The sequence below is a fragment of the Carcharhinus amblyrhynchos genome, chromosome 8 (assembly GCF_965287045.1).
Source record: "Carcharhinus amblyrhynchos chromosome 8, sCarAmb.v2.hapA, whole genome shotgun sequence".
Taxonomy (NCBI): domain Eukaryota; kingdom Metazoa; phylum Chordata; class Chondrichthyes; order Carcharhiniformes; family Carcharhinidae; genus Carcharhinus; species Carcharhinus amblyrhynchos.
This window is the reverse complement of record NC_137331.1, coordinates 80409305-80437301: the sequence shown is the minus strand read 5'-3', so window position 1 is coordinate 80437301 and position 27997 is coordinate 80409305. Positions and strand designations below refer to the sequence as shown.

Genomic DNA, 27997 nt, shown 5'->3' with positions numbered 1-27997 from the left:
CTGCAGGCAGTTTACATGTTCACAACTTGCCCTTAGTTGCAGGATGACCAGCCTTTCTCAGCCACTGTCAGTTTAGAGACAGTCCCCCGTGTCTGCACATGAGCAGTGGGTAACTCCGGAAGAGGTCGGGCAACAGCCGGCGAGGAGAAGTATACAGGCGGCCCGGTGAAAGGAAGCAGAGCCGGGGAGGAGAGGAAGAAGCAGCCCGGTGCAGGGAAGCAGGAGCCGGGGTTCTTGGTGAGATGACTCCCTGGCACTATTGGTTCTCTGTCTGTATTTCAGGCTGAGACGGAAGGGTCTTTAATCTTTCTTTCTCCGTTCCGGGTGAATTGAAAGCTGCTTCACTCTCTGAGCTGTAGGGAATTCCTTACTGAAGGCCGCCTACCCCCCGCTGCACTTCTGATTTTGGTTTCAAAGGTCTGATTGCGCTGCGACCGGATAAAGTGTTGATTCAGATCCTTCGGGCCAGCCCAATGCTGTCCATCTGCCCATTTTACCTTTGCTCCTAATAGGGATGGGTCACCTTAAGTTCTAACCAGAGACTGGCATGTTCCCAGGGCACAAAAATCAGACAAAAATAGGCTGCAACCAGTTGGTAACCATGTATCCAAAGAAAGAGATTGTATTAATGTAACAACTTACATAATTTTAGAGAAGAAAATAATGAGGGGTATAGGTCAGCTAGATAGTAAATATCTTTTCCCAAAAGTAGGGGAGTCTGAAACCAAAGGGCATACATAGGTTTAAGGTGAGAGGAGAGAGATACAAAAGTGTCTAGAGGAGCAATTGTTTCATTCAGAGGGTGATAAGTGGATCAAGCTGCCAGAGGCAGTTGTAGAGGTGAGTACAATTTTGTCTTTTAAAAAATAGACAGTTGCATGGGTAAGATGGGTATTAGAGGGATATGGGCCAAACATGGGCAATTGGGACTAGTTCAGTGTTTAAAAAAGGGGCAGCTTGGACAAGTTGGGCTGAAGGTAAACCTCTATGACTCTAAAATAATTGGACTTAATAACTCTTATTCTTTCATGGGCTGTGAGCAGTTGCTGGCAAGGTCAGCATTTCTTGTCCAATAATTGCTTCTGTGAAGGTGGTGGTGAGCTGCCTTCTTAAATCACAGCAGTCACTGTGGTCCAGGTACACCTACAGTGCTGTTAGGAAGGGAGTTCTGGATTTTTAGGTCATAGAGTCGGTGGATTTGGAAAATGCTGACAAAGGAGTTTTGGTGAGTTTCTGCAGTGTAGATTGTACATAATTTTAGAGAAGAAAATAATGAGGGGTATAGATCAGCTAGATAGTCAATATCTTTTCCCAAAGGTAGGGGAGAAAGAAACCAGAGGGCATAGGTTTAAGGTGAGAGGAGAGAGATACAAAAGTGTCTAGAGGAGCAATTGTTTCATGCAGAGGGTGATAAGTGGATCTTGTAGATTGTACAAACTGCTGCCACTGTGCATGGCTGTTGGAGTGAGTGAATATTTAAGAAGGTGAATAGGATGCCAATCAAGCAGGCTACATTGTTCTGGATGATATCAAGTTTCTTGACTGTTGAAATTGTACTCATCAGGAGGTGAGTTAGTCACCATAGAATTCCCAGTTTCTGATTTGCACTTGCAGCCCTGGTATTTATATTGCAAGTCCAGTTCAGTTTTTGGTCAATGGTAACCTCCTAGACGTTGATGGTTTCGGATTCAGCAATGGTAATGCTTTTGAATGTTATGGAAAGATAATTAAATGCTATTTTGTTGGAGATGGTCATTACCTGACAATTATGAGGCTACAAATGTTACTTGTCACATAATGGCCCAAATCTGAATTGTTTCCAGGTCTTGTTACATATGGACATGGACTGCTTCTTATTTTGGGATTGGGAATGGCACTGAACATTATGTATTCGTCTGTGAACATCCCCATTTTTGATCTTTTGATGAAAGGAATGTCACTGTAGCTGAAGATGGATGGACCTTGAAACTCCTGCAATGCTCCCTGGAGCTGAGATGGTTGATCTCCAAAAATCATAACCACTTTTTTTTACGCGAGTATGACTCCAACCAATTGTTGACTCTAATCCAAATTAACAAGGGGACAAATTAAAAGCATCAGCTCCCAAAAGGAAGGGAACCACCCAAAACAAAAGACAAAGTGGAAAGGAAACTTAAAACATCAAATCAAAATGTGATTAAACAAGTCAGTAAGGCATTCCAGCCCCTGCAGTGCCCAGCAGGCATGGAAGGCATTAACAGTACCCTCTGACATCGTATGCTCCTTCTCCAGGGATCCCCGGCCACAAATATAGCCGTGGTAGGGGGCGGTCGGTTGGGCCAGATGACCCCCTTGATTGCTTGCTGCCTGGACTTGTAGGTGGCAAGCTTTAGGCCCAGGAGCAGATTCACGAGGAGATTGTCCCCCTTTCCCGCCCTCCCCGCCAAGTGTCCATAGATCAGGAGCATGGGACTGAAGTGCAAACAAAACATAAACAAAAAGAGAATGCAGTCTATAACATTGAACTTAGACAGTGGAAACAATCTCTGTGTCTACCTTGTTTAAACCCCCTTCAGAATCTTGTATATTTCAATGAGATCATCTCCCATTCTCCTAAAATTCAAAGAATTTGGGCCCATTTTATTCAGCCTTTTATCTTAGGACAGTCTTCTCATCCCAGAGAGTATTTTAATGAGCCTTTGCTATACCGTCTCCAATGCAAATATATCCTTCCTTCAATATGAAAATCAAAACTGCACACAATTCTCCAGGTGTGGTCATCACATTTTGAGTGCTGGAGACCTCATGAGGAGGCCTGGGGTGGATCGTCCTCTCGGCAGTTCTGGGTGAACTTTGTTGCTAAAGCTTTCTCTTTTGTGCTGATGTGCTGGGCTTCCCATTATTGAGGATGGAGAAATTTGTGTGAAGCTTCCTCTTCTGGTTAGTCGTTTGATTGTCCACTATAATTCACGACCTGATGTGGTCAGACTGCAAAGCTTTGATCTGATCCGTTGCATGTGGGATGGCTTAGCACCATTGCATGCTGCTGCTGCTGCTTTGCATGCATGTAGTTGACCTGTATTGTCAATTCACCAGGTTGGTACTTCATTTTTAGGTATGCCTGGTGTTATATCTGGTATGTTCTCTTGCACTCCTTCAAGCAGGATTGATTTCCCCCTCACTCCGCCCACCAAATATTTTGTCTTCATTGTTACCTTTCTGAATTTGTTTCACCAGTATTCTGCAAATTCATTGATTAAATCCTAGAAAGCAGATAATAATAAGAACATAAGAAATAGGAGCAGGAGTAGGCCATCTAGCCCCTCGAGCCTGCCCCACCATTCAATAAGATCATGGCTGATCTGAAAATGGTTCAGTTTCACTTACCCGCCTGCTCCCCATAACCCTTAATTCCCTTATCGATCAGAAATCTATCTACCTGTGACTTAAACATATTCAACGAGGTAGTTTCCACCGCTTCAATGGGCAGAGAATTCCAGAGATTCACTACCCTCTGAGAGAAGAAGTTCCTCCTCAACTCTTTTCTAAAGTGAACCCCCCCCTCCTGTTTTGAGGCTGTGTCCTCTAGTTCTTGTTTCCTTTCTAAATGGAAAGAATCTCTCTGCCTCTATCCTATCTAGCCCCTTCATTATCTTATATGTCTCTATAAGATCACCCCTCAGCCTTCTAAACTCCAATGAGTACAGGCCCAATCTACTCAATCTCTCCTCCCTCCTCATAATCTAACCCCCTCATCTCCAGTATCAACCTGGTGAACCTTCTCTGTACTCCCTCCAAGGCCAATGTATCCTTTTGCAAATGATGTTGATGAAGTGATGAAGTGAAATGATGTTAATGAAGCGTTCACATGTTCTAGGACCCTTGCTGTTTGTCATTTTCATAAATGACCTGGATGAGGAAGTGGAGGGATGGGTTAGGAAGTTCGCCAACGATACGAAGGTTGGTGGTATTGTGGATAGTCTGGAGGGATGTCAGAAGTTGCAGCGTGACATAGATAGGATGCAAGACTGGGCGGAGAAGTGGCAGATGGACTTCAACGCGGATAAATGTGTAGTGGTCCATTTTGGTAGGACCAATGGGATGAAGGAGTACAATATCAAGGGTAGGAGTCTTAGCAGTGTTGAGGAGCAGAAGGATCTTGGGGTCCGGGTCCATAGGACTCTTAAACCGGCCTCGCAGGTGGAGGATGTGGTCAAAAGGCGTATGGTGTACTGGCCTTCATTAATTGAGAGATTGAGTTTAGGAGTCGGGAGGTAATGCTGCAACTTTATAAGACCCTTGTCAGACCCCACTTGGAGTACTGTGCGCAGTTCTGGTTGCCTCACTACAGGAGGATGTGGAAGCTATTGAGAAGATGCAGAGGAGATGTACAAGGATGTTGCCTGGATTGGGAGGCATGCCTTATGAAGATAGGTTGAGGGAGCTAGGTCTCTTCTCCCTGGAGAGACGAAGGTTGAGAGGCGACCTGATAGAGGTTTATAAAATGTTGAGAGGAATAAATAGGGTGGATTCTTGGAGGCTATTTCCCAGGGCTGAAATGGTCGCTACGAGAGGACACAGGTTTAAGGTGCTGGGAAGCAAGTACAGAGGAGATGTTAGGGGTAAGTTTTTCACTCAGAGGGTGATGAGTGAGTGGAATCGGCAGCCGTCGGTGGTGGTAGAGGCGAACTCGCTGGGGTCTTTTAAAAGAGTTCTGGATGAGTATATGGGATTTAATGGGAATGGGGGTTATAGATAGGTTGATGGCTTAGTAGGTATAGATGTCATTGGTGCAGCTTGTGGGCCGAAGGGCCTGTTTGTGCTGTAGTGTTCTATGTTCTATATTACAGAAAGACACAGTGGTACAGAATTTGAATATTTTCTGAAAAGACAGACATGTTGCTGTAGCTTCTTATCTTCTCGTCAAGAAAACAAGAATTCAAAGTTTCAAATGATCACAATTCATGCTATAGGAGAGAAGTGTGCTGATTGATTGACAAGTTGACATTCTCTCTCTCACACACACATGCAAACTATTCTGCCCTCATCTCCAGGGAGGTGTGGCAGGCTGGGCTCTGACCCTGTTGAGCATGCCTGATATTCAGTGATATCAGATCAAAAGAGTGATTTATAGCAGTCCATTGATCTTCCGTTTTTACGTCTTATTAAGTATTTACTCTTTGTCACAGAAGTCTGTGGAAGCCAAGTCATTGAATGTCTTTAAGACAGAGATAGATAGGTTCTTGATTAATAAGGAGATCAAAGATTATGGAGAAAAGGCAGGAGAATGAGGTTCAGAAACATATCAGCCATGATTGAATGGCAGAGCAGACTCAATGGGCCGAGTGGCCTAATTCTGCTCCTATGTCTTATGGTCTTTACACTTCCCATTGGAAAACAATATAAACTAACTAATTCAGACTCTGACAGATATGAAACAATTTAATGCCTTGATTTGCACAGATATTGATTAAATTCCTTGTAACTTCGAAGTGGAGTAATGGAAACGTGGCCAGTGATTGGTGTCTTCTGAACCCTGCAATGCAAGAAATTTTACTCGAGAAAAGCAAATGTGGAAATTTACTGAAATAGCAGAAACATGGGAGTTCTCCCTGGAACAGCTAAGAGCTGCTCAGACTAGTGAATAAACTACTGTTTGTTGTAAGTCCTTGGTCGCCAATCTTTGGAACCCAGCACATCTACCTGGTGTTAGAAGTTGGCAGGATGGCACAAGGACTTCACTGCATTGACCTGCTCATATTGGTGAAAATATTGTGGATAAGATTGAAAAGGACTGGCGTACATATTGCGGTGCTGAACAATTGGACATTCAAAGAAAGTGTACAAGCTTACACCTTACTAAAGCTAGCGTGCCCCGAGGCTGTTATGAACTTTGAGTCTTTTGTATTTCAAATGGAGAAGGACAAAGAGGATCTGGAGTTTAGAAGGATGAGGGGGGATCTTATAGAGACGTATAAGATAATGAAGGGGATGGATAGGGTAGAGGTAGAGAGATTCTCCCCGCTCAGAAAGGACAGCAGGACTAGAGGGCACAGCCTCAAGATAAGGGGGGAGCAGTTTAGAACGGAGTTGAGGAGGAACTTCTTCACTCAATGGGTGGTAAATCTCTGGAATTCCCTGCCCGTTGAAATGGTGGAGGCTACCTCGCTAAATATATTTAAGACACGGGTAGATAGGTTTTTGGTAGGCAAGGGAATTAAGGGTTATGGGGAGAAAGCGGGAAAGTGGAACTGAGCCACTTCAGATCAGCCATGATCTTATTGAATGGCAGGGCAGGCTTGAAGGGCTAGATGGCCTACTCCTGTTCCTATTTCTTATGTTCTTATCTCAAAATAATTATTATAAGAAAAGCTTGAGAACATGTACCTGCCAGTGAAGAACATAATACTCGACAGACATACGTTTAACTCTACAAATCAAAGATTTGTGAAGAAATGTGCATTTGGCACTTTTACAGAATTATTACAGTGCTGATGGAGGCCATCTTATCTGGACTTGCTCTCCAAATGAGCATTATGGCTCAGTGCCATTCCCCCGCTTTCTCCCCATACACCATGTTTCTATCCAACTAATCAGCTAATAACCTCTTGATTGCCTCAATCAAAGTTTCTCATTCTTGTAAACTGCTTCTATACTCTCACCACTGCGTTCACATCCTTCCTATAGTGCGGCACCCAGAACTATATACAGTCTTCCAGCTGAGGGCTATCGAGTGTCTTGTATAACCTCCATGCTCTTGTACATTATACTATATGCTGTCTCCAATGATGAGATAGTTAGGGATCGGTGTCTATAGGGTCCACAATGATTTAATCCACAAGCAGCTGCTGAGACAGAAAGATTTAACATTACAAATAGCCATTAGCATTTGCATGTTAAACGAGCTGTCTGAAAAAACAACAAGGAATTTGGATGTGAAACAGAAACTTTTGTGGTATGGGGCACCTCCTGCCATGCTGCACTGGCCATCACCTTCCGAATAGAGCAGCATATTTGTTATACAGGAAACACTGCAACAAATGTGGAAAGTGGAGTCATTTCGCAAAATGCTACAGACTGAAAGCACAACAACTTTCCTTTGACAAGAGCTATATTGTAGCTAGTCAGTCCTCCAAGGTTGGAAACATCAGCAAAGGAGCTCAGCCAGAGCAATCAAACCACTGAGCCTCCTACAACATACCACAGTGAAAGTGCCAACACCTTCACAGGCTGAGATCTCATCGCCATGAACACAATTTGCAGCAGTGCAAAACTGAAGATGAAGATTGACACTGGAACTATGATAACATATTTCCCGGCTGGATGCCATGGGACGTAGACCCAAATGCAGCAGATTCCAATGCACGGGTGAACCATGTTGAAGGTGTGGCCAGTCTCCATTGCACACAGGGCAGCTTCAAGTTCCAGGTAGTTGACCAGAACTTCAAGGCCACTGTTAGTTCTTTAGGACAGCATCATACTGGGGCTCACCCAGCGTGATCCAGAGGTATGTGCTTTACAACATCGGGCCCCAAAAGTGATAGCATACAAAGACCACGTCAACTGCAACATCATTGGTAAGCTGCTGTTAATATGCCACACAAGACTAGATTACTTGCTATCAACAGCAGTTTGTCCTCCAAGGAGAATGCCAATAGTAATGACACAGAAAGTAGTCAATGAGCTGCATCGGGTGGTGACGTCATTAATTCTCATTGGTGAGGCCACATGATGGGTTTCGGCAATGATGGCTGCTGTAAAGAAAAACGGCAGTCAGAAAATACATTGAACAGCTCTCGTCACCTAACGAAGGCAGTGGGGCAGGTGATGGCAAACCTGTCTAACTCCAAGGTTTTCAGCATCCTGGATGCGAAATGTGGATTCTGACAGATCCCACTATGTGAAGAATCTTTGAAACTTATAATATTCGTGTCTGCGGAGGGCAGATATTTTCTTTGAGTGCACTATGGGGTCTCCTTTGACAGCAGGGTCCTCCAGTGTGCACAGAACAAGTTTTTGAAAGCTAGTCCTTCAAAATCATTATTGATGACGTCCTGGTCTGGGGTTGTGCTATGCAAGAAAATGCCTTTGTCTCATCCTTGGCAGAATCAGGACCGTACAGCTAACCTTGCTAAGTGCATGTTCAGAGTCTCTGAGTCATTTTCTCCTAGCCAATGATGTGAAGCCAAATCCAGACAAGATAATGACAGATGGCCATCCCCGTGGACAACCACACTTTACAGCGCTTTCCTTGGTATGACAGATTATCTTTCTAAGTTTATTCCTTGTTACATTGAAGTCACTGGGTCCCTTCCTCAGCTCCTCCATCAAGATGTTGGCAGGAGCACCACACAACGGGGGGATTCTTTCAAGTCAAACCAAGAAAAGCACCACACAACGGTCTTCAACAGACTCGAGCAGACACTCTCACCCCACAGCTATTACATTACTTTGACATTCGAGCACCCATACTCCTATCAGTAGATGTCTCCCAGCATGAACTTGGCGTAGTCTGCATCTAGAATGGCAGACAATAGCCTTTGCATCAACGGCTCTCACTGACACAGAGACTTGTTACGCACAGATCAAAAAGAAACTCCTCATTCTAATCTTCGCCTGTTAGTAGTTTCGTGACTTATGATGATATGGTCATCCTGCAACAGTTGAAACTGATCGTTAGCCACTCATAACTATTATAAAAAAGCCTCTTCACACTGTGTCTGCACGACTGCAACACATGATGCTAAAGCTACAATGCTAATGTCCTTTCTAGAGCTTTCCTACCCGCTACAGACCAAGCAGGTCATGAGGAAGATGTAGACAACATAATAATAGAGGTGCTTTCCTCTTGTGGAATCCAAACATGCCTTGTAACATGTCTTTACAAGCAGACATCACTTGCATACATCTGCATGATATCATCAAAAGGGGCTGGTTAGTGTCCTCAAGGGAGCTACCCCATTAGCTCCACACATTCTTTACATTAGAGGTGAACTAACTGCAAACAAATGGACTAATACTGTGTGGCCAGCTAGTCATCATTCCTACTCCTCTTCAGACGTGCTACGGCCAGCAATTTCACCAGGGGCACCCTGGGTTGGAAGCAACTGGATACAGGGATTCACTATACTGGCCTCCATGTATGCCGACATGGAGAGGAAAGTGTCCCAATGTGCACCAAGCACTGCACTTAAGCTGCATCAAACAATGAGACAGCTGCAGCTGCATGAGGTGACATTCAACCTACAGCATGGGCCCTTATGTTAGTGGAACTGGAGGCTCCTCCAGAGGCCTCTGCAACGAGCGCTACACCCACTGATACGTTGAAGGAACATCCCAGCTTGTCCATGCTGAAACACTAGCCTGGAAACATCTACAGCACAGCCAATTATCACAATCACACACACAGAACATATAACAAATACAGGTTCCAAAACCATGTAACAAACCTGTCCATAAATGGCCTTTGTATTTCTTCTTTACACAACAAAACTGGTGGGGTGGGGAGGGGGATAGCAACAGCTTAACCTGTGTTTCATTCTGTATTTGATTAGTCTGTTCAATCTGTATGATATAAAATGGCGCACACACGCAAGGTTACCATTACAACTGTTACATTTCACTACCGCTGGTTATCCCAATTTAAATGGGAAAGATGTAGATAGAGTGGTCACATGACGACAAATCTACTTAAAAGGTCACATGATGGAATTGCAGGAGTTTTCTTCTGAGTGCAGGCATAATACAAACGTGAAAGAGCTGCTCTGACTGATGAATGAACTATGTGTTATAAATCCTTGGTCACCAATCTTTGAAATCCAGCACTTGTACAAAGAGTATCCACCAAAACAACAGTGTACCACAAATAATTTATTTGTGCTCTTAGTTAATTACCGAAGTACTTAGAAAGGATAGGAACTGTGTAACACTGGATAGGTGGAGCAAATGTAATGACCTATTATTATTTATGCTGGTTATTCTTTACTATTGACTCTGCTGAACTGGTTAATGTTTGCTGTTTGCATTTTGCAATATCTTGGTTAAGCTCATGCATTTAAGTCTGGAATGACTCCGAGTCTGCATCTATGTCTAAATGGTCAGGATAAGTAACCTTATTTGCTTGAACTATGTGAATCTCCACAACATAGTAATTCTTTCAAATTATGACATGTTTTACACAGAGATCCACAGTTGAAAGATGTCACAACAATGTGCAGCGTCAGATCCGTGGCAAGATTGTATGGAGGTTGCAGTTGCTGTTGCCCGACAGGCTGGTATAGTGAGTAAATTATGACATTGGAATTATGCATACTTTCCATGTTCAGTAAATCTTGCTCAGAGATCTAAATTATCTAGGGAAGTTTGCCTTCTGCTGAAGTAACGTATTTAAATGTTCAGTTGGACAATGTGATAAAATCATCTTGAACTCAGGTTTTTTACTATTTCATCAGACTAGCTGAGAATTCATGCATGATCCTCATAAACAGTCAGAAGCCCAAAGTTTTTAATTTGAAGATTAGGCCCTTTGTCAAACCAGAAACTAAATCACTCTCTCATTCTGTCAGCAAAGCTTTATGTTCTCAAGAGGCTGTCTTCTTTCTGAAGGCATGTATTTAATTCTTTCCTATTTTAATTTTGGTATCCAGCTGCAAGACTGGGTGCTGTTGTCTGCATTTACCTGGCTGCCTCCAGGCCAACTGAGTCCCTTAAGTAGCCAATTAATGGACCTCCTCCAGCAGCTGCTGGGATTTAGCCCACAGTGGGTTAAACCCATGCCAAATGTTCAGCCAGGCAGCTTTGGGCTGGTATCCAGTCAAGATGAACAGTGGTGCCACCTTTACAGGCCCTCTGTGTCAATTTGAGTCCTCTGTCCTCCAAGGTCTTTCTACTCCTGTCTTTTCCATCACTGAATCCAGGCTGGCAGACCCAACCCAACCATTTACCTTCACAATTGGCCCCTTCAGTGACTGGGGATGGGATGCAATCCCAGCAATGGCCACTGCTTTTGGTGGTGCTGCTGGGACAAGAGAGTTAGGAGCAATTTGATTGGCTGGCAGCTCTTGGGAGTGGTGTTTTTGAACGGCTGCATGACAAACTGGCCATGCAGGACTTTCCCCTAAAAATGCTGCCTACTGTCTGTAAGTCTCCTACTGTGCCCTCAATGGGATTGTTCCTTCAGGCATCCCCTTTAGCAAGAATGGTTCCTGCTATGAGTACTTGCCTTATAATTCTTTGTTGTAGTGTGACGATCTATTCTGCAGTGTTATAATAGTTCAAGTGCTGTGAGACATGATTTCTTAATCTCAAAGTTATAAAGTTGTCCTTTCCATGATGCAGCTCATGTTCTGATAGTGAAACACATATATATGAATGTTTCCTTGTAGCATTGCTTGATGAGCTAGAAATATAATACATTGACTCTTCCCAATGAATAAGGCCTACCAGAGAAATTGCACATGGTCCAAAAACAGCACAAGGAGTTTACTTAAAGAAAACTAAGTGGAATTTTACATCTCACCTGTGAAAGGGTTTGACTTTCATTTGAATTACTGGCAATTTGAAAGTTAAATTGTATGTTTTGTACAATGTTGAGTAATACATGGTCTTGGTTTGTCTCTTGATATGATTTATCATTAAACATTCTGAAGGATTGATGATTTAAAAATAATGCTAATCTGTAAACTTCAATTCATAGAATCATACATTCATATTATTACATAGAATCATACACACACTTAAATACATTAGCAAATAAAACCCATAGCTATCATGACTACAGCTTTGATCAGATATCAATTAACAGTGTCACAATTTTTAAGAGTCAACACTACCACAGATGACTGGGTGTTACATCTCTGCATTGCCCAACAAATTCTCGGTCATTAACCACCACTAGGAATCTAATCCGTTTTTGCTCATCATCTAGTTTCTTTTTAACTGTGAAATATGTAAAGTTTGAACACACAATCACATATATATGTTGTTGCAAATTTTCCACTTGGAAGTGAAGGAAGTTAGCATAATTAGTTCACAACTCCTGAGAGGGAACAGGCCCTTTTCACTCACTAGTTACATTGTTAAAATCTTGTATAACGTGATTCACATACATCCTATCTTTTGTCTACTTTCAAAGTACATTTTGGAATTCGTCTGCTGTTTACTTGTAAATTTACAGAAGTACTGTTATTTGTAGCAATAGCAAGAAAGGACGGAGCATATTTTCTGATCAGTTGACTACTTAAATTCTTTTTTAAATTTGTGTTGACATTTGAAGAAGTGTTGATTCATTCAAAATTATTTTTCTAAATTTCACATAGGATAGTTTATCTCTTTTGAACTTTGACAAAGGGTCATCTGGACTTGAAACGTCAGCTCTTTTCTCTCCTTACAGATACCGTCAGACCTGCTCAGATTTTCTAGCACTACTCTTTTCGTTTATCTCTTACTTGATTTATCCCAACTGTTTATTTGTCAATTTTTTAATAAAATGCACGATTTTAGCAAAAATAATTTTAAAAGCCTTGCATCCCTTCTCCCTTCCAAATATCCTTTTAAAATGCAAGAAGTTGACATTTTTATTCCTGTTATATTATCTTGAAAGAGACTGAAACACAAATTCCTGTTCCTGTAGGAAACTGCAAGTTTGAATGAATGAAATAGCTTCTGTTAATGCCTCTTTTGTTAAATTACTTATATTTTCTTTATAGGTTATTTGTGATGCTTTGAGAAAAGACCAGACTGTTCAGATTAAAAGTTCTCCGGCAGACCTTGTGACCGAGACTGATCAAAATGTAGAAAAAATGATCATAAACACCTTAAAGGAAAAATTTCCTTCTCACAGGTAAAAGATTATCATAATAATTTGGGTATGAAGTGTAATTTGGAGAACTACTCCACCACATTAATACACCACAAAAATATATTCATTAATAAGTTCCAAATGACATTTAGTGTATACGCAATCGTTTGGGATGTTGATCTACGTTTGAAATATTCTGTGTACCCTGAACAGAACTTTCTAAGTGGCCTCTTTCTGTGCCCTAACTTTTCTATGGTTTGAAGAAAGATATATTTTTTCTAATGACTAATAGCAATTTTGCCCCACTGATTCTTATAAGACAAAGGCAAATGCAGTTATGATTTCACATCCATCAAAATTTTGGTTTTGGTGAAAAATGTTGGTTTTAGAATGGTAATCAGTGAATACTTTGAGAACTTGGATTTGTGGACAAGATTCGGTGCAATGGAAAATAATCATTTGTGACAGCTGATGAAATGTGAAAATGCTGCAGAATCCAAGTAAACTACATGGTGGTTCAAAACTTTAATACCTTACTGTAACTTTTATTTATTTCAGTTTTATTGGTGAAGAGTCCGTTGCAGATGGAGCACCGAGTATATTAACAGACAATCCAACATGGATAATTGATCCCATTGACGGGACCACTAATTTTGTTCACAGGTATGCCATTTGCCTGAGAAAGGCTTCATATTGATGGAGAAGTGTGTACTTTATGAGCTGTGTAGATCTGACGAATTAAAGCGGATTTTCCAACAGATGCTTGGGGAGTGTTGTCTGAATATGACTCTCTTTCTAAGCATCACAACAAAGCTTTAAAACTTTTTTAAAAGGGATTTCAAGATAATTTGTGTGAAGTTAATTGTAGTGGTTTATTGTTCTTTCAACTTGGGCAATTTTTTTTTCAGGTTTCCTTTTGTAGCGGTTTCAATTGGCCTTTCTGTGAATAAACAGGTAATGTTTTGTTCTGAATATATTTTCTCGTAATAAATCATTTGATATTGTAAATCAGTTGAGATAGTTATAAAGCAGGAGAAAGTTGTAAACTATGTACTATAAGTTGGCAGGAATTGCTAAGGTTATTGAATTGACATTCTGTTAAATGTTTTAGGATTTATGTGCTGCTTGCCTACATTGGGCTACCGTACCACAACTCAAATTAAAAATTCTCACTCCTGTGTTCAAATCTCTCCATGGCCTTTCATCTCTAAAGTTTGTAAATCCTTGGATTTCTCAACCCTGAGAGGCTGAGGATAGACAGACTTTTGGTGTCTCAGGGAATAAGGGATATGAGGAATAGGCTGGAAAGTGGTGTTAAGGCACAAGATCAGTTATGGATAATATAGAAGAGCAGGGCAGACCTGAGCCATATGGCCTCCTTTTTTTCATGTTTTTATGTACTTTAGTAAACTCCTTCAGTTCTAAAAATCATTCACAAGCTCTGCATTACTCTAACTATGGCCTCTCGTGCATCCCCCACTTCCTTTACCCTTGCCTTCAACCGTCCAACTCCTATGCTCTGTAATTAAGTCCCTCACTAAAATTTACCCCTCTACCTCCCTATCATCTGTCTCTTTTAATCCACAGGTGTCGGTCCACCTTGTTGTCAAACGAGGGGCATGCACACGGTGGGTCGTGCGTGGGCTGCTCTTGGAGGTTTCGAGAGTGGCCTAGTACTACGTGTTGTTATGCGTGCTTAATCCTGGACCAGCAGACGGGCACCACAACAGCTCAGTGACTATCACTGCTAGCTGTGCAGATTCATGGATTTGGGCCGGTGTCTGTGGGAATTTGCACATTCTCCCTGTGGTTGCGTGGGTTTCCTCTGGGTGCTCCGGTTTCCTCCCACACCCCAAAGATGTGCTCTTAGGCTGATTGGTGTACCAAATTGACCCTACACTATTCTCCCCTGAATCTGGTTACAATAGGGGTACCATTCACATACACACAGGGCAGGGTAGGTGTAGGAAAATGCTTTGTTGAAATGGTGGCGCGGGCTCGTTGGGCCAAAGGGCCTGTTTCCCGTGCTGGGTTGTTCTTTGTTCTTTCTAATCATTTTATGTTGTTTAAGACCTATCATCCTGACATAGCGTTTGGTTTCTTGCTCCAGTGGCATCTTCTTTGACTTGGTGTCAAATTTTGACTGATTACCTTAGCACTTTTACTACCTTAAGGCCAGCATGTAAATACAAGTTGTTAGTGTTGAATTGTATTTCCATGTCTGTTTTCTTTCTCAATTCAACATGGGAAGCTGTAACAGATCTGTGGACAGCATGGCGATGCAGTGCTTAGCACTGCTGCCTCACAGCACCAGGGATCTGGGTTCAGTTCTGTCCTCAAGTCACTGCCTGTGTGGAGTTTGCATGTCCACCCAGTGCCTGCATGGTATTCCTCGGGTGCTCCAGTTTCCTCCCACAGCCCAAGGATGTGGGGGTTAGGTTGATTGACAATGCTAAATTGCCCCTAAGTGTGAAGGGGATTAACAGGGTAAATATATGGGGTCAAGGTGATAGGGCCTGGGTGATTGTGGTTGTTGTAAGCTCAATAGGCCGAATGGCTTCCTTCTGTGCAGTAGGGATTCCACGATTAAGCTAATATATTCCCTAGTGTACTGAATGTCTCATTTCCTGTTCTAAATTGCATGTAGAGTGAAATTGGGGTTGTATATAGCTGTGTGGAGGACAAGATGTACACAGCTCGAAGAGGGCAAGGTGCATTTTGCAATGGCAAACGATTAAAAGTATCTGGACAAGAAGGTGAGTTAATATCTTTCAGTGGTTTGTGGTTGCAAAGAAGGTAAATTAGCATGATATATTTGGTAACATTTATGAAGAGAAAGTTTTAAGTTCCCTTGTTATCGAAGTATCAGAAATGAAACTGGGTCACCAGAAATACAGATGTCTGCAGGTAATACAGAGTTATGATGTGGAGATGCCGGCATTGGACTGGGGTAACACAGTAAGAAGTCTTACAACACTGGGTTAAAGTCCAACAGGTTTATTTGGTAGCAAAAGTCACTAGCTTTCGGAGCGCTACCCCTTCGTCAGGTGAATGAGAGTTCTTTTCACAAACAGGGCATATAAAGACACAAACTCGATTTACAAAAGAATTCATCAGGCAAATGAGGCTGCAGGAGTTCTTCCACAAACCCCAAGAGGCCAACAGCGAATACAATGAGATAGCCAATGAACCGGAACAGCAGACAAAGAGATCTGCAGTGCAGCAATCGAAGAGGAAAGAGTCGAATTGGACTCTCCGGAAGGCCGCTGCCCTCGACTTGACATGTATGCCCAAGCCGTCAGGAGGTGTGTCAACACCAGATTCATCAGCCACACTCACAAAATGGGCCTGAACATCACCCAAGCACAATGCAATGTCATCCACGCTCTCAAGACCAACTGCAACATTGTCATCAAATCAGCAGACAAAGGAGGGACCATTGTCATACTGAACAGAACGGATTACTGAAAAGAAGTATACCAACAACTGAACAATGAGGAACACTACAGACAGTTACCCGCAGATATGACCAAAGAACACACCCATCAACTCAACAGACAGATCAAGACCTTTGATCCAGGCCTTCAGAGCACCCTCCGTGCTCTCATCCCATGTACTCCCTGCGTTGGAGTTCTCTACTGCCACCCAAATATACACCAGGCAAACACACCTGGCCATCCCATCCTATCAGGCAATGGGACTCTGTGCGGAAACCTCTCCAGCTACGTTGAGGGCATCCTGAAACCCATTGTACAAAAATAACCCCTACTTTTGTCGCGACACAATGGACTTCCTACATAAACTAAGCACACATGGAGCAGTTGAACCAGAAGCACTCCTTGTCACAATGGATGTCTCGGCACTCTATACCAGCATCCCCCATAATGATGGCGTGGCTGCAACTCCCTCAGTAGTCAACACCGACAGGTGCCAGTTTTCAGATGCAATTCTACAACTCATCCGCTTCATCCTGGACCACAATGTCTTCACCTTCAACAATCAGTTCTTCATCCAGACTCATGGAACAGCTGTGGGGACCAAATTTGCACCTCAGTATGCCAACGTCTTCATACACAGGTTCGAACAAGATCTCTTCACCCCACACGATCTTCAACCGATGCTATACACGAGACACATCGATTTTCTTCCTTTGGGCTCATAGTGAACAATCACTGAAACAACTATATGATGACATCAACAAGTTCCATCCGATCATCAGACTCACCATGGACTACTCTCTGGAATCCATTGCATTCTTGGATACACGCATCTCCATTAAGGACGGTCACCTCAGCACCTCACTGTACCGCAAGCCCACAGATAACCTCACGATGCTCCACTTCTCCAGCTTCCACCATAAACATGTTAAAGAAGCCATCCCTTACAGACAAGCTCCCCTCCCTCCTCATCCACTCAGATGAGGAGGATCACAACAGACACTTCCAAACGCTAAAAGATACCTTCATAATACCAGAATATGGCACTTGACTCATTGACAGTTCCGATGTACCACAGCAAAAACTGCACCGATCTTCTCAGAAGACAAATATGGGACACGGTGGACAGAATACCCTTCGTCGTCCAGTACTTCCCTGGAGTGGAGGAGCTACGACATCTTCTCCGGAGCCTTCAACTGTCATTGATGAAAACGAACATCTTGCCAAGGCCATCCCCACACCCCCACCTCCTGCCTTCAAACAACCGCACAACCTCAAACAGACCACTGTCCACAGCAAACTACCCAGCCTTCAGGAGAACAGTGACCACGACACCGCACAACCCTGCCACAGCAATGTCTGCAAGACATGCTGGATCATCAACATGGATGCCATCATCTCATGTGAGAACACCATCCATCAGGTACACAGTTCATAATCTTGCAACTCAGCCAACGTTGTCTACCTGAATTGCTGCAGGAAAAGATATCCCAAGGCATGGTACATTGGGGAGACTGTGCAAACACTACAACAACGGATGAATGAACACCGCTCGACAGTCACCAAGCAAGAGCGTTCTCTTCCTGTTAGGGAACACTTCAGTGGTCATGGGCATTCGGCCTCTGATCTTTGGGTAAGCATTCTCCAAGGTGGTCTTCATGACACATGACAATGCAAAATCACTGAGTAGGAACTGATAGCCAAGTTCCACACACATGAAGACGGCCTCAACTGGGATCTTGGGTTCATGTCACACTATCTGTAATCCCCATGGCTTGCAAAATCTCACTAACTGTCCTGTCTGGAGACAATACACGTCTCTTTAACCTGTGCTTAACGCTCTCTCCACTCACATTGTCAGTACCTTTAAGACTTGATTGTCTGTAAAGACTCGCATACCAATTTTTGGTTTGTAAATTGAGGTTGTGTCTTTATATGTCCCGTTTGTGAATAGAACTCCCACTCACCTGATGAAGGGGCAGCGCTCCAAAAGCTAGTGGCTTTTGCTACCAAATAAACCTGTTGGACTTCAGCCTGGTGTTATTATAAGACAGAGTTAACCAGTGGAAAAGAGAGTGGAAAGACATTAATTTATGATTAGCAATTTTAGCACTCAAAAATCATGTCAATATAACAGTATTTGCTAATCAGCCTCCATAAATTTAGACATGTTACAAATGCAAGTACTTTTAACTTCTTTAAAAAATGCTTATTTAAATTGGAATTAGCATCCTAGATTTTTTTTGGGTTGTTTCAACTAGATGATGTTAAAATAATGGATACATAAGCCAGCTTGTCTTTGTAGTCAGATGCATTGCTTCTCCCATGAGATTGTTTGGGAGATGCAAAAGAACATTTTTATTTGAAAACCTTGAGTCTCCAACTAACTTGAATAAGCCACTCCCTGATGTGTTGTGCATCATGAGAGGCAGTCACTTTGTGGAATGATGTTTCCTTCTCTGTGGTGTGGTAGGTGGCATTTTTGCAATATGGGAATGGTGGGATTTAATGTAATTGCTTGTGGTATGAACATACAACAAAGTCTAATCTGTCATATGTGTACTTTTTTTTAAATTACAGGCTTGTTTCATGAACGTTTATTGATTTGGATTTTTAAGTGTGTCAATGCAAATGTTCTTGTTCTCTTCCCACAATGACTCTAATATTTAACCACAAGGTCAATAGTTGACCCTGTGGTTAAAGCACAATTTTGTATTTCAGAACGCTTTTATGCCTGCACACTCTGCATCAAAAATATTTTGGGTGGACTACTTCTGCAGCCATTCTGTTTAAAAGAAACAGAACCATGCCTTTACATAACATTTTACATGTTCCCAAGATGTACTGTAGAATTTTTCAGCCAGTTAGTTATTTTCAGAGTGTAGCTTTAATTCTGTTTGTTCATGGGATGTGGGCATCAGTGGCTAGGCCAACCTTTATTGCCCATTGCTAATTGCCCTTGAGAAGGTGATGGCCAGCAGTTACTTTGAACTGCAGTTATCCATGTGGTGTAGGTACACCCAGTAATAAGTCTCACAACTCCAGGTTAAAGTCCAACCAGTTTATTTGATAGTAAACCCACAAGCTTTCGGAAACGCTGTTCCTTCGTCAGGTGTGTGGCAGGTGTACGTGTAGGTACGCCCACAGTGCTGTTACGGAGAGAGTGCCAGAATTTCAACCCAGTGACAGTAAGGGAACAGTGGTATATTTCCAAGTCAGGATAGTGTGTGGCTTGTAGCAAACTTGCAGGTGGTGTTGTTCCCATGAGTTGGCTGCCATTGTCCTTCTAGGTGGTAAAGGTCGTAGGTTTGTAAGGTGCTGTCGAAGGACTTTTGGTGAGTTGCAGCATCTTGTAGATGGTACACATAGCTGCTATTATGCATTGGTGATGGATGGGATGCCAATCGAGCAGGTTGCTTTCTCCTAGATGTTGTCGAGCACTTCAGTGTTGTTGGAGCTGCACTTATCCAGGCAAGTATCCAGGAGAGTATTCCATTATACGTTTGTGCCTTGTAGCTGTTGGACAGAGTTTGGGGAGTCAGGAAGTGAGTTACTATCTCCAGAATTCCCAGCCTCTGACCTGCTCTTGTAGTATTTATATGGCTTGTCCAGTTCAGTACTTTGGTCAGCGGTATCTTCCAGGATGTTGATAGTGGTAATGCCCTTGAATGTCAAGGGGAGGTGATTATATTTTATTTTGTTGGAGATTGATAACTGCCTGACATTCTTGTGATGCAAGTGTTACTTGTCTTGTGTCAGCCCAAGCCTTGATATTGTCCAGGCCTCGCTGCATTTTGACAAAGACTTCTTCAGTATCTGAGGAGTTTCAAATGGTGCTGAACATTCTGTAATCATCAGCAAATATCCCCACTTCTGACCCTATGATAGAAGGAGGGTCAGGGGCAGCATGGTGGCACAGTGGTTAGCACTGCTGCCTCACAACATCGGGGATCCAGGTTCGATTGCCGGCTTGGGTCACTGTGCAGAATTTGCACCTTCTCCCCATGTCTGCGTGAGTTTCCTTGGATGCTTCAGTCTTCTTCCAAAAAACGTGCTGGTTAGGTGCATTGGCCATGCTAAATTCTCCTTCAGTGTACCTGAACAGGAGTTTGGCGACTAAGGGATTTTCACAGTAACTTCACGATGATGAAAATGGAAGCGTACTTATCACATTAATAATTAAACTTGATGAAGCAGTTGAAGATGTTTGGGTCAAGGACATTTCCTGAGGAATTCCTGCTGTGATGTCCTAGAACTGAGATGATCGACCTCCAATCACCACAACCATCTATCTTTATGCCAGCTATGATTCCTACCAGCAGAGACCCAATTCCCATTGGCTCCTTCATAGAATCCCTGCAGTGCAGAAGGAGGTTACTTGGCCCATCAAGTCTGCACTCTCTCCCATTCTATTCCCATAATCCCATACATTTACCATGTTCAATCCATCTAACCTACACATCTTGGGACACTAAGGGGCAATGTGGCATGGCCAATTCACCTAACCCGCACACCTTTGGAGTGTGGGAGGAAACCAGAGCACCCAGAGGAAGCCCATGCAGACACGGAGAGAATGTGCAGACTCCACACAGAAAGTTACCCAAGGCTGGAATTGAACCCGAGTCCCTAGTGCTATGAGGCAACTGTGCCACCATATCACACTCAAACAAATTCTGCCTTGATGTCAAGGAAACTCACTCTCACCTCACCTTTGAAATTCGGCTCTTTTGTCCATGTCTGGACTAAGGCTGTAAAGAGGTCAGGAGGTGAGTGACCCTGCTGGAACTCAAACTGAGCGTCAATGAGCAGGTATTGTTAAGGAAGTTCCACTTGATTGTTCCGTTGATGACTCCTTCCATCACTTTACTGAGATTGAGAGTGGACTGATGGATGTTAATTGGCTGCGTTGGATTTGTCTTGCTTTTTGTGTGCTGAGCGGTTTTCCATATTGTCGGTTAGATGCCAGTGTTGTAGGTGGCAAGTTCTGAAGTACAATAACTTTGATTGGGCTGCAATGGTCTCAGCTTGTTGACACTCGCTGTCTCAGCTTGCACACAAAGATAAGCTGTTTAGCAAGTTACTGGAGAGCTGACTATATCCAAGACGATTATACCCTCAGCAACAGAAAACTGGAAAAAGAAAAAAATAAATTGCAGGAACTTGTAGGCAAGAAATTGGGAAAGTCAAAACTGAATATTATGAATTTTCTTTAAGGATACAACCATGTCGTTGCACTATTGGAGCAGTGCCGCATTGTTGGAAGTATGATCATTCTAATGAGGGTGCAAGGGCCTTTAAAAGGGGAGATTCACCAGAATGGTTCCTTCCAAATCTACAACTGGTACTATCTAGAAGAAGAAGGGCACCAGACACACAGGAACACCACCACTTGGAGGTTCCTCTCCAACTCATTCGCCATCCTGACTTGGAAATGTATCACCGATCCTATCACTGAGTCAAAATCCTGCAATTCCTTCCCTAACAGCACTGAGAGTGACTGCAATGGTTCAAGAATTCAGCTCATCATCATTATGTCAAGGGCAATAGGGATGGGCAACAATTGCTAGCCTAGCCAGTGATGCCTGGATTCCGTAAATGAATAAAGTCATGAACTTTGTCTTCACCCTTTACTGATCTTCACCTGAAAATTGACAAATTTGTCAACCCATGATTTTTGAGTCCTGGTTGATTTGGTTGCTTGTGGAGGTAACTGCCAAGACTGAAAAATCTCAAATGAAAACAGTCTAATAATTTCTCAAGAGAATTAGGAAATGTAAAGGGTTGTACTCTCTCAAAAGTCAATTTTCTATTACTGATGCGTGATTTGCAAATTATTTGAGAGCTGTCCATATCCAAGCCATTACAACCTGGCAAAAGATTTGCAATTAGATGATGCTCATCATGCCATTGTTTAAGTTGAGTAATTATTTACCTTTAATATTTTGTAGACATAAGCAAAGCACTTATCGTAACTGAACTTGGGTCCAATCGCACACCAGAAATCTTGAAGACGGTTCTATCAAACATGGAAAAGCTCATTTCTATTCCGAGCCATGGGTATGTATCTTAATTTTCATCTAGTGTGGGAAATTAACTTTTATAAGTGTGGAGTGTTGTTTATTCAGGTAATGCACCACATGCAACAAATAAAGGGTTGAATTTCCTGTTCTGCCTGCCGCTGGAATTGTGGCTGGCAAAGGATGGACCATGGAAAGATTCTTTGACTTTGGACAGGATTGTCCGGCTTTGGGGTGAGCGCGGCTGGAAATTCCTGCCCATGGTGTTTACAGTTTCTGTGCTCGAAACTCTTGGGATTGCCTGAGGTTTCACTTCTGACACCAGAGTTCAAGACTAGACTAGACCAGACTTGTGTGCTGCAAGTCTTTTCTGTCCGAGAGACTAAAGGTCCTATATGAAATGTGCTTTAGTAGCCTCTGGTCTAATATTTTGAGGTGTGCATTTAAAAATAAGAGAATATAGACAACATCTGTATATCAGGAAAAATTAAATAGATGACATTAAACTTGGCGTTTTAAAAACTTTAAGCCTGTAAGTTTATTGTCAGAATGTTGATAATTTTGACTTTGGGGGAAAAAGTGAGGTGGAGGTATCTTAAGTACAATAACTTCACTGATTTTCTTCCTCAGTCTCTTCACAAACAACTTTTTGTCCTCAGTGATTCCAACCTCCATCTCACCTTTTTGTGCTATCTTTCCTCGAGTTCATTGTCCTCTTATTCTCCCTAAGTCACTCTGTCCATATAAACACTCCAAGCTACATTCTTGTCCATGTCCTTGACCTTGCTATTCATGTGGTGTGGTCCCATTGTATCAAAAATAAGGTCACTTAGGATCATTCATGACACTCTTCCACATCACCAATCCCAATTCTTCTATACGTGACCCTTAAAAAAAAACTATCCCCACATTCATTTCCAACTGCATTTTCAAAATCCCAACCATCTAGTCTTTGACACTCCCCTCCAGCCCTCTGAGTTCATCTTGTCCTTGAGATTCCTACTCCCTCAACTCTATTCTCATTAAATTGACAACCTTCCAACTTACCCTCATGATCCCCATGATAGCTGACATGGTTAACCAATCTCTCTCCTGCCCTTCTCTTCCATCAGCATCAGCTCTCTCTATAAAACAGAACTTGACCTTCATCATTTTTGCAAATTACCCCCCATTTTCAACCTCTTCCATTTCAAATGCACATTGTGCATTTGTACAATTTGTTACAACTGTGCATTGGTTGGGGGTTGGGGAGGTGTGTGAATGTTTAACTTTGTGGGTAGGATGCCAGTTAAACAGAGTGCTTTTTCCTGGATGATGTTGACCTTCTTGAGTGTTGTTGGTACTCCAGCCAAGTGGAAAGTATTCCATTACACTCATTATTTGTGCTGCAAATTGAGGATTGGACAAGGTTGTGGCCATCTGGCTTCCTTGCCCATGTTTGACCTGATGCCATGAGATTTTATGGGGCCCTGAGTCAATGTTGAGGACTCTCCGTCCATACCATGTCATCGCTGGGACAGGAGCTACCTGGGATGGTGGTGATGTCTGAAACATTGTCCATAAGGTATTATTCGATGTGTATGACTATGTCAGGCTGTTGCTTGGTTAGTCTGTGGGACAGCTGTCCCAATTTTGGCACAAGGCGTCGTATGTCAGGGCCAACATGGCTGGGCGTACCATTCTAATTTTTGATGTCTAAGTCGATGCCAGATGAGCTGTCTGGTTTCTTTCCTTTCATTCATTTAAGTATTTTCTCAATATGTTTCAGAATTCGAGCTCTAGGAACTGCAGCTGTAAACATGTGCACAGTGGCGACTGGTGGTGCGGATGCTTACTATGAGATGGGTGTCCACTGTTGGGATATGGCGGCAGCTGCACTCATTGTTACTGAGGCTGGAGGTGTTGTGCTGGATATATCAGGTAGTTTTGAGTCGCTGTTTTAATTATAAAATTAACTTTCTAGCATATTTTCATCACATGGATTTTCTGGTAAAAGCAAATTCCTCCATATCAATGGATTCAAACCTTTAAAACGTTACTTTCAGATTTAACACAATTAAAGACCAATTTGGAAGAGCAATGCACACATTTTTAATATATTATGAGATAATATTATTTGTACATCATCTGACACTTGGTTTCTTAGAATATGCATCCATTTAGCTTCAAATCCCTTTTAAACTTTATCCCGGACATGGTAGGATTCCTTGCTTTAAGTCGCTCCACTTAAGATTGTTTTGTTTTAAAGTAATTAATTATTCAGTATCTCTGATTTATGTCACATTTTAAAGTTTAAAGTTAAAGTTTATTTTTTAGTCACAAGTAAGTCTTACATTAACACTGCAATGAAATTCCCCTAGTTGCCACATTCCAGCATCTGTTCGGGTCAATGCACATCTTTCAGACTGTGGGAGGAAACCAGAGCAGCCAGAGGAATCCCTCACAGATACAGGGAGAATGTGCAAACTCTGCATAGACAGTGATCCAAGCCAGGAATTGAACCCAGGTCCCTGGCGTTGTGAGGTAGCAGTGCTAGTCACTGTGCCACCCCATTGCATTGCCGTTGCACTTTTGCAGGGTCACAGCCTTCAGCAGAGTAAAGGAACAATAATGTTGGGAGGTTTGTCTGCAACCTTAAGAATAGGCTGGGCAGAATCCCAGATTAGCTCTGCTCCTGGCCTGCTATCCGTCCCACGCCTACCTTCTAGCCCTCTCCCCCACTGCTTCAATTTCAATTGATTCGCTGTTTCCAAATCCAAGTAGCAGATATTGGAGAAAGACTGACTGGGGATCAGGGGAGAAACTCACTGTGGAACCTAATACCAGTTTATATATTAATTCTGATGTGAAAATCTGATTCACTTAACATTGTTTTGCTTAAAGTCACACTTTTAAAGAACATATCTAGGATATTAAGTGAGGAATTACCATCTACCTAAGTGTTTTGAATCTCTGTTCTTTATAATAGCATGCCTCCCTCTTTTTCAGAACTGTTGTCATCAGTCCTTTCACAAAAAAAGTATTATTGCCCTCTGTCTTTGCAAACTACTGCTCTGCTTTCAATTTCCCTTTCCTTTCCTTGAACTCTTGTCTCTAAATCAGTGCCTATCTTTCCTGCAACTCGATTAAAATCACAGAATCTTACAGCACAGGAGACCATTTGGCCCACTATGCCTGTGCTGGATAGCCCCACTACTCCTGTTCTTTTCTCATAGCCCTATAATCCTATTTACTTTACTAGTATTTATCCAATTCCCTAGTGAACGTAACTCCCAGTTTGGAATTCTACCGTCTAATCTCTAACTCTCCCAAAATACCAAGACTGTCTTAACCAGAGTCTCAAATGACATCTCTGTAACTAATCAGAGTGCATTCTTCCTTCTCAACTCCTTTGCAGCCTATAGCAGAAAAGTCAGTCTCATTCTTCTGTTGCCCAGTAGGGTTGTTGTTATTGTGTTATTATAACGATGTAACACCTTGGGCATATTTACTGTACATGAGGCAAGGTACCGATTGCTTACAAGGGATAATATAAGACAATATTGGTTCATTTATTATGACTAGGCAAATTGTTATACATGGGTATAAAGCCTGCAGGCCACAGAGTTGTGTGTGCAATCTGCTTAGAGCAAAATTGAAACTAAGACTGGACGCTTGAAACATTTCAAGTGATGTCATGCTGATATTCCTTAAAAGCATAAGCATTTTATATTCATTTATGGGAAGAGTGTCGCTGGCAGGGCCCGCATTTAATACCCATTCCAACTGTCCTCTGTTTCAGAGTCAGTCACATCACTGTGGATCTGGAGTCACACGTAGGCCAGACCAGATAAGGATGGCAGATTTCCTTCCCAAAAGGACATTAGTGAATCAGATGGGTTTTTCTGACAATGGTTTCATGGTCAACATTAATTCTAGATTTTTATTGAATTCAAATTTCACCATGTGCAGTGGTGGGTTTTGAATCCAGGTCCCCAGATCTCGCTCTGGCTCTCTGGACTATTAGTCCAGTGACAACACCACCATGCCATTGCCTGTAGCTCTAAGTTAAAGCTAATGTCAATGTGTTATTTCCATTTATAAGTTTTGCATGTCTTTAAAGATGATTTTATGTCAGTCTATAAAGTTAAAATAGTTAAGGTGAGAATATGCTGTTAATAATGATATCCCTTCTTTTGTCATTGACACCTTAATTTTCTCCTATTAGGTGGACCGTTTGATCTGATGTCACGGCGAGTGATTGCTGCAGGTAGCAGAGCAATTGCAGAGAGAATAGCTCAAGAAGTGCAGATAATCCCCTATGAGAGAGATGATTAGGAATAATGAGAACATGTATTTCTCAATATGATCTAAAAAAAAAATGTTTATTCCAGTTTAAATAGATTTTCAATCTTTCATTTGCAAACATACCAGGAATATCTCCCATCAATTGAACTGATCAGGGTCAGTTTCAGTAGCTGATGTGTAGGGTGCTAACACTGTGTTGATAATGCCCTAACATGCATCAATATTTTACAATAAAAGAATTTTATGCTTCTGCACTGTCTGATCAGAAACTGATGGATTTAAAGTGTTGCAGTCAGAATTTGGATCATTGCTGCCAGTAGTTTAATCGCACTTTCTTGCTTAATTGTATGTTGTGGTATATAAACACATGTTCTGTAATTGTTTTGATATTGAATGGAAATGAATGCATATATTGAATGTGAAAAGTATAATATTGTGGGTTAGAGTTTCTGCATTGGGTGCAATTGGCTTGCCAATCATGTAAAATTACACCCAATTTGAGAACTCTTTCTTCTCAGGTTTCTACTTAAACTTGCTTGCATATTGACAACCCCAAATTTTATCATGATTCAGCAAAATTGAACAGTATTTCAGAATGCAATTTTAAAAAATTGCTTTAGAAAGTATTTCTTTAGGTATTTAAGAGTGGTAATTTTGTGGTTTGATTAATGCAGCAGAATTTTGGTTTGTCATATATAAATATTTTAATCAGAATGTTTGGTGCACAAGTGTAAAATGCTGAAAATATACAGGATTATTTGCTAGTTATTTTGGTGTAGGCATTTAAAAAAAAATCAATAGCTTTAAAAACTTGCTTGCGTAGTGTGTGAACAATGATAGATCAAGAAGCTCTCATCCATCCAACCTGTGCCCACAACTATATTTTGTGTATCACAAAATGTGCATTTTCCAATCAATACCATCTGCATGAGCCCCCGGGAGAGATGAAAAACCAGGTTAAAAGTTCAGTCTAATTTGGGAGGGAAAATCAAAACTAGTCAAGATTATCACTCCAGTCCTGAATTCCTGAGCTACTGTAAACCAACTCAGCTCTCATTTGAAGAATAAAGCCTATTACTGTCCTTGTTTCCAAAAGATACAGCTTATTCTTTTTGGAGCCTGTTCAAAGACCTGCAAACAAACACACACCAACTTTGCAATAGTGATTAATTCACCGCAGAGGCATGTCTAATTTTGTGAGCGTGACTGCTTTCTAGTGTGATTTTTTTTTAAACTGGGGCAAAAGATTGTAAAAGCAAATTGTGTCTGAATGTAATTTACACTTGAAATGATGCAATCTTTTGTGCATTACCCTGATTTTGAGTGAATTGCGTTGGGAAAACCAGAGCAACCAAGTGGAAATTCTACCTCGCTATATGTAAAGTGGAGCTGGTACAAGTGTAAAATCATTTATTACTAGTGTAGCACACGTGGATTCACTTGCTATTTTACTCCGATAAAAATATGTATTTCTGAAA

At 41.9% G+C, this 27997-nt stretch overlaps 1 protein-coding gene across 1 annotated transcript; it reads left to right on the top strand.

Annotated features, from left to right (window-relative positions):
- Window positions 1–27997, top strand: impa1 (inositol monophosphatase 1). The gene is made up of 9 exons (XM_080194334.1): window positions 1–237; window positions 10161–10258; window positions 12687–12820; window positions 13337–13441; window positions 13687–13732; window positions 15426–15534; window positions 22164–22272; window positions 24001–24152; window positions 26440–27997. Exons 2-9 carry the CDS (start codon window positions 10178–10180, stop codon window positions 26547–26549), a joined length of 846 nt encoding a protein of 281 aa, XP_080050460.1. The 5' UTR covers window positions 1–237; window positions 10161–10177; the 3' UTR covers window positions 26550–27997.

Coding starts and splice junctions, on each gene's coding strand:
- impa1 (XM_080194334.1), top strand. CDS start 10,178: ATGTCACAACAATGTGCAGCGTCAGATCCGTGGCAAGATTGTATGGAG. Junction 10,259..12,686: donor TTGCCCGACAGGCTGGTATA/GTGAGTAAATTA, acceptor TTTTCTTTATAG/GTTATTTGTGATGCTTTGAG. Junction 15,535..22,163: donor AAAAGTATCTGGACAAGAAG/GTGAGTTAATAT, acceptor AATATTTTGTAG/ACATAAGCAAAGCACTTATC.